This window comes from Microplitis mediator, chromosome 5, assembly GCF_029852145.1.
Source record: "Microplitis mediator isolate UGA2020A chromosome 5, iyMicMedi2.1, whole genome shotgun sequence".
NCBI classification, from domain to species: Eukaryota; Metazoa; Arthropoda; class Insecta; order Hymenoptera; family Braconidae; genus Microplitis; species Microplitis mediator.
The window spans coordinates 20,049,265-20,067,427 of NC_079973.1; the positions used below are offsets into that span (position 1 = coordinate 20,049,265).

Genomic DNA, 18,163 nt, shown 5'->3' on the forward strand with positions numbered 1-18,163 from the left:
TTTTATTGAAGTATTAAAAAAAAATCTGTCTATCGATTGACCCTGCGGGTCAGCCCTAAAACTTCCCGCTGTTTTCGAGTTCAAGGAGCTCAAGGAGCTCGAGAGCATTGTTGTGAATACATTTTCGAGCTCTTCAAGCTCGAAAATACTTTTGTCTGCGATTGTTTCCGAAAAAAACTGTTTTTTAGCATTTCTTTCTCCCACGATATCTCGCGAACGAATTAACCGATTTCGATGGTTGAGGTGGCACTCGACGTGTTTTATTAAGTTCTAGAGCCGATTAGATTTTGGAGTTGATCGTTCAAGTCGTTTCTGGGAAATCAATAAAAAACTTAAAAAAAAAAAAATTTTTTTTTTCGTAATTCGCGAATATTTTCGAGTCTACTTGATCAAATGATCTGAAATTTTTAGGAAAGTTGATGGCCAACAAGTTCTTTCGATTGCCGCCTCAGCCATCCAAATCGGTCCATTAGTTAAAAAGTTACAAAGAGTTTACATACTCTTACATGCACACACACACACGCACATACACACAGACACTCGGAAATAGACAGAATTGCTTCCTAAGACCTCAAAACGTCGACATCTAATGAAAATTCGATTTTCGAAAATCGGGGTGAAAACAATATCTTCCCGAATTTTTCGAAAATCATCAATTTATTAGCGGGAAGTTAAAAAATTGATTTTTATTATTCGCACGAGTTTGATAACTTTTATTTTTATCTTATTGATCGTCATAAATTGCAGTAAGCATTAGTGCGTCAGTTTCAATGTGACTGTCAAGGTGGACAGTCCATCTTATTGTTAGTCTACAACAGGTTGTTAAAGGGGTAGTGAGCAGTTCCATGAAAATCGAGAAATTTTGTGATTTTCCTTTTCAGATCTCGTTGAATTGGTTGTCAAATTTAATTAACTCTCAGGATATTTATCAATCTAAGGATAATTAAAAGATAATAATGATCCATAATTTGATGTGGAATGACAAATAAAATTATTTTGGAATTGATTATAGTTATTGGGTGAGAATTTTATGATAATTAGTTAAATCTTGTTTTTTATTGTGTGCTTAGTAAATAGTGATTCATATTCCTTACGTTGGTCGGTTTCATCTGTTGTAATAGGTTTTTTGTATATGTTTTTGTAATTGCTATAATTTACTTCCGTTAAATATTTACTGAATAAATAGAAGTGATGAAAAAAATTTGTATCAATTCTGATTGTGTAAACGTGTGATAAATATAAAAATACATACCGTGATTTTTTGAAAAAAGTTTAATTTAAAAACTGATTTATTAAATTCTCTATTTCTTAAAAATAGCAAATATTTTATTGCAAAAAATAAAAAAAAGTTTGGAAAATCCAAATGAGCATGCCTTAAGCGGTCGTGTCATACACGAATTATTTAGATTAAATGTTTACGTTACGATTTATTAATTTTTTCATAAAGACTCCTAGTTTTTTCTTTTTTTTTTTTGCTTACATTTTAGGAACTATTAAACTAATTTATTATAATAGAAAATTATTATAGAAAATATTAAAAAATTCTCGCGGATAGAATGGAAATCTTTGCTAACGCCATCTAGCACGCTCCGATAGAAGAACCAGGTCTTCACTAACTCTGTTTATATATTTTTTTTATATATGGCAGCCTGAGATGTAAATTTTTAAGCTTCGACAGTGCACATTTTATTATTTTATAATTAAACGAATAATGATAGAGTTGTGGATTTTTAATCAGTTTGTCACAATGAATTTACGGATATATTGAAATAAAATGTGAAAAAATTCGTTTTGTTTTTCGAAAGTTATGGTGATTACAAGAAGAGTGTTACATGTATTTTACAGGATTTTTTTCTAAAAAATTCATTTTTTATCTAAATTGTGGGTTGGACCAGCTGTTTATTGTTTAGAAAAATGACCATTGATGTTTTCTTTAATTGTGGTATGAAGGCTGACCTACTTTAACCACTATATTATTATTTATTTAAAAAAAACTCTGACGGAACCCAGTTTTTAATTTTTAGGCGAGAGTAGAGCATACCTACGCTCGCGCTTAAGGCATGCAAAACAATTTTAAATTGTGAATATATTAATAATATGGAATACAAAAAATATAGGGGAGGGTGGGGCAGAGCGGCCCCCATGGGGCAGAGCGGCCCCCCTGAAATTTTGACCAAAAAAAAAATTTTTTTTTTTTCGACTAATTACTATAAATCCGATATGTTTGCGCATTTTTACCCCTACGCATGACATTTGGGGCAAAATGGACAAGCCCAAAATTTTGAAAAAGTGATTTTTTCGTATTTTTATCGTCAAATTAAAAAAAAATTATTATAATTCCACATTTCTAGCCCTACGCATAACACCTGGGGCAAAATGGACCAGCCGAAACTTCCGAAAAAATTATTTTTTCATATTTTTCGGCCGTTTCTTTGTGTAAGAGGCAAATTTGGTCACTAAAAATTTATAAAAATTAAATTTTTTTTTTTAGTTGATAAATTTTTGAAATAAAGTCAAATTATAGAATTGATTTTTTTTTTTATTAAATAACAATTAGTAATTAAGGTAATCGAGAGTGAATGATTTTTTACGCTTTAAAAAATTTTTTTTGAGTAATATAAAACCAAAAATAGTTGTCAAGAGAAAGAAATACATTCTTAATGATGAAAACAATTTAAAAAAAAAAAAAACGAAAAAAAAAATTTTTTTTATCACTTTTTGAAGGGGGCCGCTCTGCCCCACAAAAAAAAAAAAAAATTTTTCAGAATTTTGGCAAAATGTCCATAAATTTGTTTGAAATAGGACAAAAGTAAAGTGATCATATGGTTGAAAGCCACAAAAAATAATAATTGGCTTAGGGGGGCCGCTCTGCCCCACCCTCCCCTACACAAAAAAAAATTATTTTTTAGGTCAAGAAAAAATTTTCTTGGAGTGAGAAAAAATTTTTCGCGCCAAGACATCCTTTTTTTCTGTGTAGCTTATAAAAATGATGGTACACTGTAAAAAATCCGGAGTGAATCCGGATTGAAATAAAATCCGAATTCACTCCGGATTCACTCCGCCACTTGGAGTTCCGGAGTTTTAAAAAAAATCACTCCGCATGCGGAGTGAATTGGAAGTTTTTTTTGAGCGGAGTGGTCTCGGAGCGATGCGGATTTCACTCCGGTCCGGAGTTTTAACATTTAAATTAATGTATATTAAACTGTTAAACAGCGTGTGTGTGCGAGTGTATGCAAATGTGTGCATGTGTGTGTTCGGGTGTGTGTGTTTATGCGAATGTGTTCGTGTGTGTTTTCGGGTGTGTGCGTTTGTGCGAATGTTTTCGGATGTGTGTGAATGTGTGCGTATGTGTGTTCGGGTGTGCGCGTATGTGCGTGTGTGCGAATATGTGCGTGTGTGAGTGCTTATCGGTTGATCAGTACTGTAATACACGAATTTTTATTTCAAATTTACTTAATGGAGTTATATTTTATTAACATTTTTAAAACTCCGCTCCGGAGTGAATTTTACTCCGGAGGGATTAAATTAATAAAAAATTATTCACTTCGCAAAAACTCCCCTGCGGAGTGAATTTCACTTCGAGGGGAGTGAATAATTAAAAATTCATTCACTCCGCATTCACTCCGGATTTAATCCGCATTCACTCCTCTAATTTTTTACAGTGTATTAAAAAACTACAGTAAAATGTAGCGATGAAAAGAATTTTAATTTTCTTGGGAAAAATAATAAAGAAAATTACGGAAAATTATTATCGATGTTCTAAACTGTATATTTTTGAAAATTAAACATACTTGAGGGGGTAAAGTTAGTTCAAAAATAAAAAATCGGAGAAGAGAATTTCATTTTTTATTGGTAGAATTTAAATTGATCAAAAATCGATATAGGCATGTACATCTGTACTCTCTAAACATGAATTCGTGAAAATAAGTGGGTATTCACTAATTCCAAGTGCAAATCGAACCACTTATCCCAAAAAGTGGTTTGATTGGCACTTTGAATTAGTGAATATTCACTTATGTCACTTATTCATGTTTAGAAAGTGCGCATTTCAATGATTCTATTAAATTAAGATACTTTCAGAAATTACACTACATGTGAAAAATTAAACTATATTATTATAAAATTTTTATTCTACGTCTCAAATGTATTGAAAACCAATGATTTTCTAAATAATTTAATGTGATAAAAAAATATTAAGAAGTTTTGCGTAAAAAATTAAACTGTTTAGGAATCGGGTTCTATTGTCTGCAGTAGAAAAAAGTAAGATACCGTAGTGTTAACAACCTGTTGAAAAAAATTTTGATCAAAATGAATCTTATAGATTTCGTTGAAAATATTTAGTAATTAAAAAATTTGCATACCGCTTGAAAAATATCAACAGATACGACAGAAAAATTACAAGCTGTCAAATTCAGTGGTTTTTGAGAAAGTATTATAATAATAGCAGTCATAAGTCGTTTATTTCCGAACCATTTTGCAGCATAAATAGCTTCTCTACATTCTTCAGACTTAACAAAAATAAATAATAATGATGAATAACAGTATAAATTGATTGCTATAGTATAATCTTTTAAATTACCTCCACCATTAAAAGTGAACCACTCCATGCGTACATAAACGTCTGAACTAATTTCAATAAAATATAAGTCAATAATATTAATCCTTTCCCAATCGGTATACTATCCATCTATTAAAAAAATTAATACATAGATTCAAAATAAGACTCGATAAAAGGAGCCATTGTGGGCAAAACAAACCACTCTGAATTTTTTTTTTATTCACAATAGTTTTTAATTGTTACTTATTATTTCTATAATTATTTTAAGCGGTGTAAAGTGCCCGATGTTTTTTTTCCCAAATTTTTTTTTCCATAAACTACACGGAAAGAAAATTATGGGAACTTTTGCTATACATTATAGGAATAGTTCCCATGATAGTATGGGAATAGATTCCATACCATTATGGGAACCATTTCCATAATGGTATGGGAATAAATCCTATACCAATATAAAAACCATTCCCATAACATTATGGGAACTATTCCCATAATGCAGTGGGAACTATTCTCATAATGTAGTGGGAACCATTCCTATATCATAAAAATTTTTTTTTGCAAAATGGTGTAGAAATTTCCCTAATGATATGGAGAGATTCAAATGAAGTTTCTTCAACGCTGATTTTGTTAAAAAAAATTTTTTTTGTTGGAAATGATTTTTATAAAATATAAGATTCATACCTATCTATTATGGAAATGATTTCCATAATATTATAGGAACCATTCCTACAATGTTATAGGAATGTTTTCCATAATTATAGGAACTGTTCCTATAATTATGGGAAACATTCCTATAATTATAGGAACTACTCCCATAATTTATAGTCAAAATTTCTATGTTGGTATAGGAAAAAATTTTATAGAATTATGTGAACCGTTTTCATAATTTTCTTTCCGTGTAGTTTTTTTTAAAACAATTTTACTCTTAAATGACATTTTTTATTTTAATGAATTAGCAAATTATCATACATTGAAAATATAAAAAAAAATTTTTTCTATCTTTTAAGTTCATTCAATAGCCTTTCGAAAATTTGTCGTATTTTCATGAAATATATATATATATAATATATATAATATAATATATATATATATATATATATATATATATATATAATACATAAGCCTATCTAAAAGTTCCCATAGACTCCACTTAAATAGATCAAAAACCGCATAGAGACCAATACGTCTATCGGATTCTATGCTGTTTTAAACCCATTCAAGTGGATTCTATGAGAACTTTTAGATAGATAACTCAAAGTTACAAAGTCCAGCATATTCAACTCAAAGAAAATGTATTCTGTTCAGTTTTCCATACAACATTTATTTAAATAAATTAATCCAACATACCTTGGTAGCTGAAAATGCTACTGTACAAAGTATAATGGCATTAGTAACCATAAGCCATAAAATAATGGGTCCATAAATTTTTTGCAATAAATCACGACATTTTATTATCGTCTGATATTGATTAACACATTTACGCACTATATTTTGACAATCATAATCATCGTCGCCATCTAAGTTATCAAAGCAATCTGCAATTTCTCGTAATTGTCCAATCATTTGGAATACATAAAACGTAAATAGACAATCGACACTCATTGTAATTAACCACAGTGTCATTGTTGCTAACAATTCAATGATAAATTCACAGTTGTACAATGTTTCACCTGGTACTAGTGACCAAGGAAATACACTTGGATACAAAAGTGGGTACTTAATAGGACTTATTTTTTGCGATAATTGGCTAATGACTGATGAAAATGGATCAATAATACGCACTCCACATGATATTGAAACTAAGACAAGAAATGTCCACGTCAAAGGACGAATAGTTGTGATATTGTTTAAAATAACCCATGGTAACTGTTTACTGTTTAGCATTTTATTGAAATACAAATCAAGAGTATTGTGTAGATCTATTGCGTCTTTACGGTTCATAACAAATGATCCAACCTAGACCGTACAATAAAGATACACTTTTATATTTTTCGTGATAGATAAAAAACTTTTAAATTTGATAATAAATTTTTCGTATTTTTACCTTAACAATCGTTGATAAAAAACTAGTCATTATACTTAATCCTCTTGTGACAAGTGCGACATTAGTGAAATTAGCACGTACGTAACCAATCATACCGAAACACATAAATACATTGATAATTATTTGGATGTATGGGATAAGATTGTAAAATATGTTTGGTTTATCTAAAGGCCATAAACCGACTGAAATGACTAATTTTTTAATAACTGTTCTGTATATTAGATAATCTGATATTTTTTTATCAGCCATTCTTTTTTTGAGAAAAGTTTATCAAATTTTCGAGTAAGTGAACAATATGAAATGGTTAATATTTTAAGATGACTTGCATTGAACTCTTTGTCTGAAATACGTTTCTGTAGTGATATGACGAAGTGTATTAGGTAAAATCGAAGCGCATGAGTGGATGCAATCATATTTCATAGGAACGATTTGGCTAAAAAAAAATTGTAAGACAAAGTTACTGAACATTATGACAATCGTTTTTTTATTGATCGGTGAATTTATAGTGAGTTTGGAGAGTTAGTCTTCATCGAACAGTCCGGCTGAATAGGTTTCGTTCAGTAGTTACTACATACTATAAAGTCATTTTTGCAAATGCTCTGTAAGTCCTTTGAACGTTTCGTATAATTCAACTTCTCTATTAAAACAACTTTTGTGTATTTATTTACTGTTTTTTGTGATATTTATACAAATAAACTTATTGCTAATTAACTTTTTTTTAATTTCATGAATTCTATGAGGCGAGAAATATTTTTAAAATTTATTTTCGGTCAGAATATTATTAAAATGCTTTATAGTGGCAACTTGTAAACTTTTTTCATAATCTCATAAGAAAATTTAGTTGATAAATTAATTATTAGTTGAAATTATTATCGACAAGCATTAAGCGGTCAGTTATCAATTCTTATCGTTTTTGAAAAATTTTTGGTTGTTATTTACATTGTGACATAAATTTTTAATAGTGGCTTGCTAGTACTTAGTTCAGAATATTCTATAATTTTTTCTTATGATTTTATGGTTGACATCAACGATTATCGACGTAAAGATCAACGTGAATCTAAAGAATAAAAATTGTTAGCATAGCTTTCTAAGACCTGAAAACGTTGATATCTACTTGACACTCGAGTATCGAAAATCAGAGTGAAAGCAATAACTTCCGGAATTTTTGAAGATTTGAAATTTTCATAGTGGAAAGTTAAAAAAAAAATATCGACTATGTTGCTGGATTATCAACAACAAAGTCACAGTTAAACACGAAAAAAATAATATTTTATTGGGTGACAATGAAAGGAACGATTTCAGACCAGGGTTTCGACTGGTTATAGACACTGAAATTTTAAGTTTCGATGCTGGTATCATGAAAAAAATATTTTCTTATATTACAATGTGCCTACCAATCATATACAGAAAAAAAAAATTTCTTGGCACAAGAAATATTTTGCATTATAAAATAAAAATAAAAATTTTCTTAGAATTAGACAAAATTTCTCGTACCAAGAAATTTTGTCTCACTTTAAAAACTTTTTCTTATCTCAGGAAATTTTTGATTTTCAATTGCTAACGCAAAAAATTTCTTGAGGCAAGTAAAAATTTTTTTGGGGCAAGTAAACACATTTTGTACCACAAAAATACAAATTTTTTTCTATATAAGTTCACACCATTTTGAAGGCTTTGCTAGTGAAAAATTATTTTAAAAATATTTTTTTTATTCCTGATTTTTGATGACTGTTTTTTTTAACGATTATTTTCTAAAATATTTAATTTAAGAAAACTAGGTTTAATCAACTTAACATAATACAGTAAAAAATGTTTTTTAGTTTCTGTCAAAAATCACTTTTCATAAGGCTGTTGATTATTTTTCTTTCTTTAAATACGTCGTTCGATTTTAGAAAGATAATCAAGAAAATTCCAAATTGCAATGCAAGTTTTTAGTCAGAGTTAAAAAATTTCAATTGATCGAAAGTAAATAAATAAGAATAATTATTCAAATTTTTCCTTTATAAGCTTTTATTACAGACTCTAAAAAAAATGATTACAGATATAAGTCTATTAGCTAGTACATGACTATGCATAATCATATAATAATGATTATAAATACGTTGCAATAATAAATATAGGCGTATTATGCGAATGAATGAGACTGTCCAAAAAGTCAATAATATAGTAAAATGTTAATGTGATTCAAGGTGGAAAGGTAAATAATCCTTCTGATTATTTTTATAAACTAAATTCTAAATGCAATTAGGTGGAAGAAGTCATACGTAACTAGAAATAAAAATTTATAATTTTTTGACTCGCTATTGAAGTAAAGTGTATGTACGCTCATTATATCATATTCAATGCTTTTATATGATCATGCATGACCATATATAATCAGATTTATATTTTCCTTACAATAATAAACTACACAGTTAATAATAATCAGATCATCATTTTTTAGTAAACTAAATTCAAAGATTCGTCAGTTGAGCAGGTTTTTAAATTACATTTACTCTTTATCATCGAGGGTTTGCAGAAGAAAAAAGTAAGAAACTGCTGTATTGAGAAACTACAAAAAAAAAACAATCATGTTACATGTAGTTTTTATTTATAAATAAATACTTTCATCTGTTGTAATGCTGAATTAAGAGTTTGCACTATAGTATTTTGTACGACAAGAGATGAAATAATGAAATTTTAGGCAGGTAAAATATTGTCTTCCCCAATAATGGGGTAGGATTGATTTGCCGCCTGCCTAAAATTGCGTTTTGCTCAATGGTGTCCACACCATATTTTTCATAATTAGTAGCAATGAAGCTTCGAGTTTTGATGGTCGATGCTACTTAAAATGAGACTAAGACTAGTAACATATTTATATAGGAGAAGAGGGGGCAAAACGGGATAGGCCGGCAAAATGGGATACCCTCAAAATTTCGTCAAAGTTTTTTTTCTCGAAAAACTTTCGATAATGTTCAAAAATGACATCTAGTATCATTTTACACTATTAAAAGCTAAAAAAAAAACATTTTTATATTTTTTGCGAAAAGTATAATATTGGCGCCAATTTCAAATTTTGAAAAGAAATAACAAGGAAAAACTTCTTTAAAAATATGTTGAGAGTAAATGTTATTACTGACATCAATTTAGAAAGACATTATTACATCAATTTTATTCATTTGAAAAAAAAAAAAAAAAATTTACTTTTTTTGGGGTATTCATTTTGCCCGCAGAAAATAAAAATTTTTTTTCTGAGGGCACTCTAAAATTCGTTACATTTATTTCAAATAGAATAAAAATGAAGCCAATTTACGATATTTATATCCCTAAAAACTAAATTTTTCGTTAAGTATCCCGATTTGCCCCCCCTTCCCCTACAAATTCAATTGTCCCCATGCGAAAAAATATATATCCGGTAATATATACCGGCAAAATAGCATACATACGATCATACTGAGGATATAAGCCGGATATATAATATTTGTCGAGATATATTTTTTTTCGTGCGGGTCAATTTGGTGGGTTAGAATAACAAATCGTGATTCTGAGGCTTACAATTAAAAAAAATGCCTTTGTTTGTATCGTTATGATGATACTATTTGATCGAAAGAATAACAAAATATGCTTATTATACAATGTGTAAGCTCTGTTTTGACTACAATGTTGTTGATTTTCCGCTCTAACTATTAAATTACGTTGGTGATGCGAATATTATCGAATTATTAAAGTAAACTTGAAATCGTTCAATGATTGAGTGATAATTTGTACAATTAATGACGTTCGTATTATAAATAATTTTACAATAGACAAAGGGAGTTAATTCTTTAACTTACCGTGATAAAAATTTTGACAGAAACAATTGAAAAATTGCAGGCTGTTAAAGTCAAAGGTCTTTGTGTTAGCATCATGATAATTGAAGTCATAAGACGTTGATTTCCGTACCAATTGGCAGCATAAACAGCATCTCTATAGACTTCACTCTAAAAAATGAATAAGATTTATTTGAAAGCCCCGGAATATTCAGTTTGCTAAAAATTACCTCATCAATTAAACAAGATCCACTCCATGCATAAATAAAGGTCTGTCCCAATTTCAATCCAACATATGCAACTAATAACAATCCCTTGACGATTGTTATACTTCTCATCTAAAAATATTTCATTCAAAACAATAGAATTCTTATTGAGTTCTGATTGAATCTGATTCACTTGAATCGGAAATCAATCATAACTCGATCCTGTGTAAAAAAAAGTCGTTCCCAAAAGATTCCAAAAAAGATTGGATTAATGGTTTGTTAGTAAAAAATGTCGTTGATTTAGAAATTCATGTGGGAGAATGTCGAATTAAATAAGAACGTTTCCAACATATAATTTTCAAAATGTATATTTTTTACTACATTTTTTCCTTAAAATATAGAGATTTAAAATTAGAGATTTTCAAACAGTTTTTAAATGAAGAAAAAATGCGGAATGTACATTTTGAGAATTATGTTCTGAAAACGCTCATATTCGACCTCAAATTCAACCACAAAGTTCTAAATCAACTATATTTTTTACTAGCAAAGGCATTAAAGTTCGAAAAAATTTCAGCTTGAAGTTCTAATTTGTCTCAAATTTTGAAGCTCTACGTATCAAAATCCTGGAATCTTTTTGGAAAGAACTTTTTTTTTTCTACACGGGAATGTTTTCATTGGAATTCAATTGAAATTTAATCAGGAATTACTTTACCTTTGATATTTGAAATAGTACTGTACAAAGTACAATAGCATTAGTCGTTACACTCCAAAGAATAATTGGTCCCCAAATTTTTTCCAGTATATCCCGACATCTCATTAATCTTTCATATTGAGTCACACATTTATCTATAATACTGCTTTCATCATCATCGTCATCAATATGCGTAATATTATATGAGATTTCACGAAACTGGGCAATCATTTGAAAAACATAAAACGGGAATAATATATCAACACTCGTAGAAACGAAAAACATTGCTAATCCACAACATGTTTCAAAAACAAAATGAAATTGATAAACGATTCCATTGGAGGTTATCTTCCACGGATAAGAGCAAGGATAGATTAGCGGATAGTTTGTTATTTCAATATGATGAATATAACAGCTTATTATAAAACTCAGTGGGGTAAGAATATAAGACCCCAGACAAGTGGCAACACAAATAGTTAATGACCATGATACAAGCTTAAACATTTCGACGTCTTTTAAAATGAGGTCTGATAGTTTTGAGTCTTTTAATAATTTTTTGAAGTACGGATGAAGATGTTGGTGTAACTCTGTTAAATCTTCATGATTTATTTTCAAACACACTATTTTTAAAATCGTAGTGACAAAGCTTGTTGAAATACTCAACCCCCGTGAAACGAGAGCAATATTCGGAAAATGTTCACCAACGTAACCAAATATCGCCAATGAAATTATTAAATGTAATGTCATTGGTATATAAGGCACAAGCCGATAAAAAATATTTGAATTTTCATAAGGCCACACTCCTATAACTGTCCCCAGTTTTTTAGTAAGCTGGTAAAGCGACGTATAGTCGGATATTCTACTTTTAGTCATTTTTTTTTCTTCTAAAACAAAGAGCTCGAGTGCGTAGCTGAGTTGTAGAATAACAATCCAAGTGTTTAAGATAATTTCTTTCCACGTAATGTCGAAAAGTTTAAAATAATAAAATGCATAAATTATCGGTGACTCCACGCATTGCGCATAAACTTTTAAAAGTTTTAAATTTACTTTAAACATTATGGCTTATTGCTATAATAGTTTTTTATCGATCGGAAATTTTTTACAATAAAGCGGAGCGTCAGTTCTGATCCAACTGTTACCTTTAGCAGATCATTTTAAAAGTTAAGTTTCACTGTCTTTACATAAATTTAAAGTCATCGATACGTATTTTTTATTGTATTCGGAGGTTTTTGTGAAATCATATAGACAACTCATTAGAAGATTTATTACTTTCATCATTTCATTGTAAAATTTTCCTAAAGTAAGTGTGACTTATTTAGCATTTAAACATATTGAATAAATATAAAAAAAATTTAGTGGGGTAAGACAGTATAGTTGAAAGGGAAAATGTGTAATTATACGATACAATTTTACTATCGTTACCATTAATATGGTTTGAATTCTCGAAGCAATGTGAAACTTAGCTCAACTGTCTAATCGTTCGAGATACGTAAAACAAAAAAAGACAACGGACACGAGCCGTTATCAACCATACTATCATTATTGCGAGTGATTTAACGATAAATTTACAATTAGATAATATACTGCTCGGTATCAGTGACCTGGGAAATGCATTTTGATGAAATAGCGGATATTTAACAGGACTAATCTTGTGTAACAATTGTTTAATGATAGCGAAAATCGATCAATAGTATAAGATAAAAATATGAAAATAAAAAATGTCAATGATAAATGGCCGGCAAATAGTTCAAATTTTCTCAAGATACTCAATAATGATTTTTTATTTTTTATTATATAATTGATATATAAATCAAGGTTTTTGTGTAGCAGTTTATTGGGCTTTTTACATGTCATCATGAAAGATTTGATTTTAAATTAAATAGATATGGATTTTTGACATTTAAAATTTTTTTTATGTAGCAAAAGTATTATTGCATAGATTTGTTTTTATTACCTTTCAAATTTTTATTAACTTAGTTGGCTATTTCTATCGACTCCAACTAACTTAAATATTCAATTAAAATAGCTAGTGGAATACTTTACACATTTGATTTTTCGAGAATAAATTTATCTAAACCATCAATTAAGTATTGAAAAAAAAAATATGCATGATAATGCGTAATCATGTACGATATTACATGCAAACAGATGCATGGCTCCAGCTGTTCGATATGATCATGGATGAGTTTATGACACGTTTATATACAATTCATAGGTGAGCGTTTAATATTTCATTGAAATCTCTAATTCTGTGAGTGTAAATGTCTTTGCCCAGCAATTATACTAGATTAACTATACTTATCAATGTTATATTTATACCCCAATATGGAATTACAATGCGTGATTAGTGATTAGTGATTACAATTGATACATGTATGATCACGTGCGATACGTAGCGCATGGTAATATATGTAATGATCATAATAAAAGTTTTGTGTAAAAGATTCTTAATTGTGCTTATAGAAATTATTTGGAGGCAAGAATGCTTCGGTACTTATTATAAATGCAGACGTAATAGCTGGGAAAAACCAAAACTTAAAAGAAAGCTTCATGTCATTTTAAATTTTATTTTAATTAAAAGTTTAATTACACTCAAATGAATAAATTATAATGATAATTTATTAACATTATTATTATTGTTTGTGACGAGTACGCACAAGTGTAAGTGTTGGCAAAGCGGGTGCACGAGAGCGAGAGAGATAGTCCCGGTAGTACCGTGGTGGCCGATAAGCGGCGCACTATGGTAACTGGCGTTCCTAGGTGTAGCGACTTACTGAATGCTTATAAGCCGAAGAAATATAATTTTTTTGAATTCGTTTGTCCAGTCAGCTTATTCTAACTTCTATATTTAGTTTGGTCTAATCCATAGGCCATCTTTTACGCAGTATTGCCAGATTTACCGTTTTGACGATAGATCTCTCATTTTTCTAATATTCCAACGGTTCTACCGTCTTTTCTACTAATTTCGTATTTTGAATTAACATAAAATTTATGAAATTTTTCGTTTCAAATTTTCATTTTAGTTTATTTTCTGAATCATCCGATTGAGGCGATGCTTTTCTGTTGTAGGACAAGATGTATCGAAGTCACCGTATCGATATTAGCTATAACTTCAACTGTTAAAATTGATTGGAAAGTTAGGAATTGAAACAATTCATACGGAATTTGAAGATTATTTATCATATAATTCCGAAATGTTGCATGTAATTGTGCGTTCACATCTGCTGCTTGGCATGCATAACCTAGTTTTTCAGTTGGCTATAACAAACAAGTCATATTACGCTTTATTACATCACATAAATTCCAATTTTTAGAATTTTGAGGTTTCAATTTACTTACCAATACGATGATTTTGTTAGACAAAAGAGAAAAATGATGAAAAGCGAAAATTATTGGTATTAATTTGCCAATGTATTTTAACAAACACTTGGTTTTATTTTGTCCTTTTAATTGAATATTTTAAGGTAAGTGACTCTTTGGGACTCTTCTCAATATTTTCAAAGCTTATAGCCAAATCTTCTTTATCACCTTGGCTTATGTTCTCATTTAATTATTTTGACTGTACTAGATGATCTTACTTCGATAATTGATGTTAAACTGTCAAATGTCTTAGTTTCATTATTTTTATCGGTAATATTGAGATCCTTTCTTATTACATCAGACCAAAATTCATCATTTGATTGGTTTCTATTATACCAGAAAATTTACTTACAACTGAATTATTTGGTATGATTAAGACATATTTATTGTTTAGCGAAATTGAGGTTTATATTGAAGTTTTCATTATTGATTTCAATAATTTTTAATTTTCTACTACTGTTAGGTTCATCATAAACATCAAAATTATAGCTACTCATCGAACCAGAATGGGTATCGATTTGAAATCGAAACTCCACTTTTTATATCAATAATAAATTAACTTTTCCACGTCTTCAGTTACCTGGAGGATTACATTTTCTGTGCGTATTTTTATCCTTTACACAAGATGCGTATCGGCCCTTGCACCTTAAGGATAAAAAATTGATGAAAATAACATGAAATCTTACAAATTTTCAAAAATAAATTTTTAAAGTTTAAATTTTGGTGGTTGACTTAAGAGTATAGAATCATTATGAAATCGTATCAATTAGTGCAGTGTGACACTAAAAAATATCAAAGTTAATCTCGAAATGAAGTATATTTTATACCTTTGGTATAGTTTATTGATGATTAAAAAAACACCTAATTAAGGAAATATATCTTTAATCCGCCGAAAATTGCTTGCTGTTGAAATTTGTTTAAAAGCAATTTGTCTATAATTGGATTTTTGTTTGTTACGAACAGGTGGATCTGCGATTCTACTCTCTAAACATGAATTAGTGAAATAAGTGAATATCCACTAATTCAGAGTGAAAATCGTACCACTAATTCCAAAAAGTAGTACGATGGGCGCTTTGAATTAGTGAATATTCACTTATTTCATTAATTCATGTTTACAGAGTAAACTAGTACCATAAATTTATTAATAATTTTTTGAAAACACTTATATTTTTTTTGATAATTAAATTCAGTGACATTTTTATCTATAAATCACTAAAGTAATTGGAAGTTTATTAATGATGTTTCAAATTAATGATAGAATAATTTTAAATATTCATTAAATCTTGTATTGATAAAAAAAATAAATAAAGAAATAAGCATTTAATCGGTAAAGGATAAATAAAATCATTGAAATTAAAATATTTTAACCTCTTCTTTTATTATTATTTTATTCTCATCATTTCATTAATTACCAAATTTAAAAATATCATTAAATATGCTTAAGTATACTTAAGTGCAATATGAAAAAATTTGGTTTGTTACTGAATTTAAGCCTCAGGCTCAAGTGTTTGTAATAGAAAAAAATATGAAACTGTTGTGTTGATAACCTGCAGAAAAATAATTACCAGAATTAAACATTGTTTAAATAAAAAATCTATAAACTATACCATTTGGAAAATTTCAACTGAGACGACTGAGAAATTGCAAGCTGTCAATATGAGCGGTCGTTGTGATAAAATAATGATAATCGATGTCATCAGACGTTTGTTTCCATACCATTCACAAGCATAAACAGAATCTCGGCATTCTTCAGCCTGAAAATATATAATTTATATTATGAATTTTAACAAATTTATAATCTGGCTTTCTTTGAATCATTATTATTATTATTATTTATTTAAAATACTTCTAAAGTGAGACAAGATCCACTCCAAGCGTACATAAATGTTTGAAGTATTTTAAGAGATATCCATGTGAAAATTAATAGTCCACGACCAAGTGTTACACTATCCATCTAAAGAAAAAAAATACCATCACTAATTCTTGAAATAATATTTTACAGACACAGAAAAAAAGATTTCTTGCCTCAAAAACATTTTCGTTTCCGGTTCCCAATGGAAAACATTTCTTAGGGCAAGTAACCATTTTTTACGCCAAGAAATCTTTTTTTTCCTGTGTATTAAAACATGTATTTTAATACCGTTCCTATTCTAAACCGAAACATGATTTAAGTTATACCTGAGTTACTTGAAAAGCAATAGTACACATTATAACTGCATTGGTAACCATAATCCAGAGTACAATCGGCCCATAAACACGTTGTAATATATCACGACTCTTCAATAATATCTGATATTGACTAATGCATTTGCGTAGTATACTTTGACTATCACTTTTTTCAGTTAAATTTTTAAAACAATATGAAATTTCTCTTAATTGGCCGATCATTTGGTAAACATAAAATGTAAAAAGGCAATCAACACTTAGAGTTATAAAACATAGTGTCACAACTGCAAACGATTCAATCGCGAATTCAAATTCATAAATATAACTTTCGGGTGTTACTTTCCACGGAAATACACTAGGAAATAAAAGCGGATATCGGACCGGGTGAATATTAAGTTTAATTTGTTTAATCATTATAGATATTGGAATGATAAGTCTCAACGCACATGATATTGTGACGATAATAGTAAATGTACATGATAAATGTTTAACAACTGAAAATCTTTTTAACACGAATTTCGATAGTTTTAAATCTTGTAAAATTTCAGTGAAATGGGGATCGAGGTTTTTATGTAATTCCATTGCATCTGATCGATTTTTTATGAAACATACCACCTTTAATATTGTTATTAATTACTACATAATAATAATTATTTTATAAAAAATATATAATATGTGACGTCAATACCTTTATGATTGTTGACATAAGACTTGTCATGATACTCATACCTTTAGTAACGAGTCCAATATTTTTAAAATTTTTTTGTACAAAACCGAGCATACCGAAACACAAAAAAACGTTGACAAATATCTGTATGTACGGTAAAAAATTGTAAAATATACTAGGATTGTCATAGGGCCAAAGACCTACGACTATTAGCAACTTTTTTACTATCTCACGATATATTAAGTAGTCGGAAATTTTTTCCTGGGACATTATAACTTTATTTTTTTGGGATAATAAGATAAGTGGATAAATTGTAGTCTGATTAATAATTCCTAAAGGGTAATGGTCTTTGATAGTTTTAAAAGTGCCCTAAAAAAAAGTTAACTATGCAGCTTGTTCGGGAGTGAAGCGCATGCTTAGATAAGACTATAATTTTTGAATCGATTTAATGAAAAAAAGCTTTTAGAGAAAATTATTAGTTATTACTTCGATAGTTTGATATTGATTTTAAAATTTGGGGTTGAGTGACCACTGGAGCGTTAGTTCAAATTCAACTGCCAGTTTGAACAGATCGGTCTTTTATATATATATACATACATAGACGGTTAATATTTGAAATTGGTAGATTTTTGATAATGGTCTTCAAATAAAATATAGGATGATTTAAAAAATATAAAATATTAGAAAAT

General features: G+C 29.0%; 3 protein-coding genes across 7 annotated transcripts in view; 1 reads left to right on the forward strand and 2 right to left on the reverse strand.

Moving 5' to 3' along the window:
* Nucleotides 1–18,163, forward strand: part of LOC130668749 (uncharacterized) — a 141,926-nt gene that overhangs the window by 14,708 nt on the left and 109,055 nt on the right. For 2 of the 5 annotated variants that reach the window (XM_057471186.1, XM_057471180.1), the window contains exon 1: nt 12,488–12,581. The exons of 1 other annotated variant lie outside the window; for it this stretch is intronic. The gene's annotated coding sequence lies outside the window, so the exon portion shown is untranslated. Of the gene's footprint in view, nt 1–7,077; nt 7,201–12,487; nt 12,582–18,030; nt 18,079–18,163 lie in introns of those variants that run through there. 2 more of the 5 variants (XM_057471181.1, XM_057471183.1) reach the window with 2 other exon arrangements.
* LOC130667355 (uncharacterized) lies at nt 3,804–12,337 on the reverse strand. The gene is made up of 9 exons (XM_057468869.1): nt 11,303–12,337; nt 10,615–10,722; nt 10,409–10,555; nt 9,092–9,147; nt 6,600–6,861; nt 5,903–6,511; nt 4,580–4,687; nt 4,362–4,508; nt 3,804–4,284 (listed from the first exon to the last, which is right to left on the reverse strand). Exons 1-9 carry the CDS (start codon nt 12,335–12,337, stop codon nt 4,225–4,227), a joined length of 2,532 nt encoding a protein of 843 aa, XP_057324852.1. The 3' UTR covers nt 3,804–4,224.
* On the reverse strand, nt 16,014–17,905 carry LOC130668757 (odorant receptor 4-like). Its single transcript, XM_057471210.1, has 5 exons — nt 17,496–17,905; nt 16,820–17,422; nt 16,488–16,595; nt 16,249–16,395; nt 16,014–16,188 (listed from the first exon to the last, which is right to left on the reverse strand). The coding sequence occupies exons 1-5, from the start codon at nt 17,742–17,744 to the stop codon at nt 16,129–16,131; spliced, it is 1,167 nt and encodes a 388-aa protein (XP_057327193.1). The 5' UTR covers nt 17,745–17,905; the 3' UTR covers nt 16,014–16,128.